The sequence below is a fragment of the Plectropomus leopardus genome, unplaced genomic scaffold (assembly GCF_008729295.1).
Source record: "Plectropomus leopardus isolate mb unplaced genomic scaffold, YSFRI_Pleo_2.0 unplaced_scaffold9833, whole genome shotgun sequence".
Taxonomy (NCBI): domain Eukaryota; kingdom Metazoa; phylum Chordata; class Actinopteri; order Perciformes; family Serranidae; genus Plectropomus; species Plectropomus leopardus.
The window spans coordinates 1-3525 of record NW_024704558.1 but is presented as its reverse complement, the minus strand read 5'-3'; the positions used below and the strand labels follow the sequence as shown (position 1 = coordinate 3525).

General features: G+C 57.2%; 1 protein-coding gene across 1 annotated transcript; it reads left to right on the top strand.

Moving 5' to 3' along the window:
• Positions 1–23: 23 nt before the first annotated feature.
• On the top strand, positions 24–3502 carry LOC121940912 (spectrin beta chain, non-erythrocytic 1-like; the record flags this gene model as incomplete). The annotated part of the gene is made up of 5 exons (XM_042483585.1): positions 24–332; positions 1018–1171; positions 1310–2180; positions 2523–2660; positions 2742–3502. Coding segments are annotated over 5 exons (2233 nt in total), but the record flags the coding sequence as incomplete, so codon positions are not given.
• Between the last annotated feature and the right edge of the window lie 23 nt (positions 3503–3525).

The window sequence follows — 3525 nt, the reverse complement described above, 5'->3', positions numbered from 1 at the left end:
TCTCTCTCTCTCTCTCTCTCTGTCTCCAGGACAACTTTGGATTTGACCTTCAGGCCGTGGAGGCGGCCACCAAGAAGCACGAGGCAATAGAGACGGACATCGCGGCGTACGAAGAGCGCGTGCAGGCCGTGGTGTCCGTGGCGAAGGAGCTTGAGATGGAGCGTTACCACGACATCAAACGCATCACGGCTCGGAAGGACAACGTGATCCGTCTGTGGGAGTACCTGCTGGAGCTGCTGAAGGCGCGCAGACAGAGACTGGAGATGAACCTGGGCCTGCAGAGGGTCTTCCAGGAGATGCTCTACATCATGGACTGGATGGACGAGATGAAGGTACGCTCTTCAAACTCACCCGCGGCTCAGGGGCCACTGACAGGGGCCCGGGGGCCACCTCTGTAAACAGACAGGGGCCCGGGGGCCACCTCTGTAAACAGACAGGGGCCCGGGGGCCACCTCTGTAAACTGACGGGGGGCCGGGGGCCCTTCGCAGCGAACACAGACATGTTTCAAGGATTTTAGGATATTTCTAAAATTTGAGGACATTTTTAGGACTGATGGACATTTCAAAGATTTTAGGATATGTCTGGGATTTAAGGACGTTTGTCGGATTTTAGCGTTACTCTGATTTCAGGACATTTCCAGGATTTGAGGATGTTTTTTGGATCTTAGGACATTAGGATATTAGGATGTTTCTAAATTTTTATGACTTTTGTTCGGATTTTAGGACATTTCTGATATTTTAGGACGTTATTGTCTCAGCTGTGTCCTCTGTCGGGGGTGTGGGGGCTTTTATGCACCTTATAGATACTAAAAGGATGAACATGAAATAAGGAAAAAAGATAAATTACCTGCAAAAAACATTTTTTCCCCCAGTTTTTTATTTTTTTCAAAATGTACTAATTTCTTGCAAACAAATGTGCTCAGACCTCTGTTTGTCTTTGAGTGTGAGTAAACGCTGATGTCCTCTGTCCTCTCTGTCTGTCTCTGTGTCCCCTCTGTCTGTCCTCTCTGTGTCCAGATGCTGCTGCTGTCTCAGGACTACGGGAAGCACCTGCTGGGCGTGGAGGACCTGCTGCAGAAGCACGCTCTGGTGGAGGCCGACATCGCCATCCAGGCGGACCGGGTGAAGGCCGTCAGCACCAACGCCACCAAGTACTCCGTCACCGATGATGGTGAGCAGCGTCCGTCCCCGTCCTCCTGCTGTCCTCCTCTGTCTCAGTGTTCTGATGTCCTTTGTTGTGTTGAGTCGCTTTTATTTTGATAGGATCGATGTTTGTGTCTTCGTGACGTCCTCCTGTCTTCCTGTCCAGGCTACAAGCCGTGTGACCCTCAGGTGATCCAGGACCGTGTGTCCCACCTGGAGTTCTGCTACCAGGAGCTGACTCAGCTGGCCGCCGAGCGCCGCGCCCGCCTGGAGGAGTCCCGCCGCCTCTGGAGGTTCTTCTGGGAGATGGCGGAGGAGGAGGGCTGGATCCGCGAGAAGGAGCAGATCCTGTCCTCCGTGGAGCACGGCAAGGACCTGACGGGGGCGTTGCGCCTCCTCAGCCAGCAGAGCGCCCTGGAAGACGAGATGAGCGGCCGCGCCGGACACCTGCAGCACACCATCACGGAGGGCCAGGCCATGGTCACGGCCAACCACTTTGCCGCCACAAAGATCCAGGAGCGCATCGACGACCTGCAGGCGCAGTGGGCGGCGCTGGAGCAGCTGGCGGCGGTGAGGAAGAAGAGGCTGCAGGAGGCTCTGGCGCTGCACCAGTTTCAGGCGGACGCGGATGACGTGGACGCCTGGACACTGGACGCCCTGCGCATTGTCTCCAGCGGAGAGACGGGCCACGACGAGTTCTCCACCCAGGCGCTGGTCAGGAAGCACAAAGACGCGGCGGCGGAGGTCGCCAGCTACCGGCCCGTCATCGACTCGCTCCACGAGCAGGCCGCCGCGCTGCCCAGAGAGGAGGCGGAGTCAGAGGAGGTGCGTGGGCGTCTGAGCGGCATCGAGGAGCGCTACAAGGAGGTGGCGGAGCTGACGAAGCTGAGGAAGGAGGCACTGCAGGACGCGCTGGCGCTCTACAAGATGTTCAGCGAGGCCAACGCCTGCGAGGTCTGGATCGACGAGAAGGAGCAGTGGCTCAACAGCATGGAGATCCCCGAAAAACTGGAGGATCTGGAGGTCATTCAGCACAGGTAGGACCGCCGAGACTCAACCAACGGCCTGCGGGCCACAACTGGACTCCGATAGAAACCTCCCAAAATCCTAGAAACATCTTAAACTGATAGAAATGTTCTGAAATCCCAAAGATGTCCTTTAATCTTAGTAATGTCCTAAACTCAAAAAAATGTCCTAGAAATGTCCTGAAGTCTTAGAAATATCCTTAAATCCCAGAAATGTCCTAAAATCCCAGTAATGTCCTGAAATCCCCCTGTCATTTTGCAGACGTGGCCCTGAGACAAAGACAGCTGAGTGTGTTTGTGACAGTTTCTTTCTTTTCGTCCGCTCTGTGATAACGTGGACCGTGTCCTCGGCAGGTTTGAGAGTCTGGAGCCGGAGATGAACAACCAGGCGTCTCGTGTGGCCGTTGTGAACCAGATCGCCCGGCAGCTGACGCACAACGGACACCCGAGCGAGAAGGACATCAAGAGCCAGCAGGACAAACTCAACAACAGGTACAGACGGAAAAAGACGCATCAGAGTCTGTGTCCTCAGAGTAAAACTGCAGGTCTGATGGATCCTGGTCTCTCCTGCAGGTGGAGCCAGTTCCGGGACCTGGTGGACCAGAAGAAGGAGTCCCTGAACTCGGCTCTGGGCGTGCAGAACTACCACCTGGACTGCAACGAGACCAAGTCCTGGATCAAGGAGAAGACCAAAGTCATCGAGTCCACGCAGGAGCTGGGCAACGACCTCACCGGGGTCATGGCCCTGCAGCGCAAACTGACCGGCATGGAGCGTGACCTGGCCGCCATCGAGGACAAGCTGGGCGATCTGCGCGGCGAGGCGGCGCGGCTGGCGGAGGAGCACCCCGAGCAGGCCAAGGCCATCACGGGCCGCCTGGCCGAGATCACCGCTGTCTGGGAGGACATGAAGAACACCCTGAAGAACCGCGAGGAGTCTCTGGGCGAGGCCAGGAAGCTGCAGCAGTTCCTGCGCGAGCTGGACGACTTCCAGTCCTGGCTGTCCCGCACACAGACCGCCATTGCCTCCGAGGACATGCCCAACACGCTGGCCGAGGCCGAGAAGCTGATGGCGCAGCACGAGGGCATCAAGAACGAGATCCACAACTACGAGGAGGACTACCAGAAGATGCGGGACATGGGCGAGATGGTGACGCAGGGCCAGACGGACGCGCAGCACATGTTCCTGCGCCAGCGGCTGCAGGCGCTCGACACCGGCTGGAACGAGCTGCACAAAATGTGGGAGAACCGGCAGAACCTGCTGTCTCAGTCCCACGCCTACCAGCTGTTCCTGCGGGACACCAAGCAGGCTGAGGCCTTCCTCAACAACCAGGTGGGTCCTCCTCACCGCAGCTCTGAT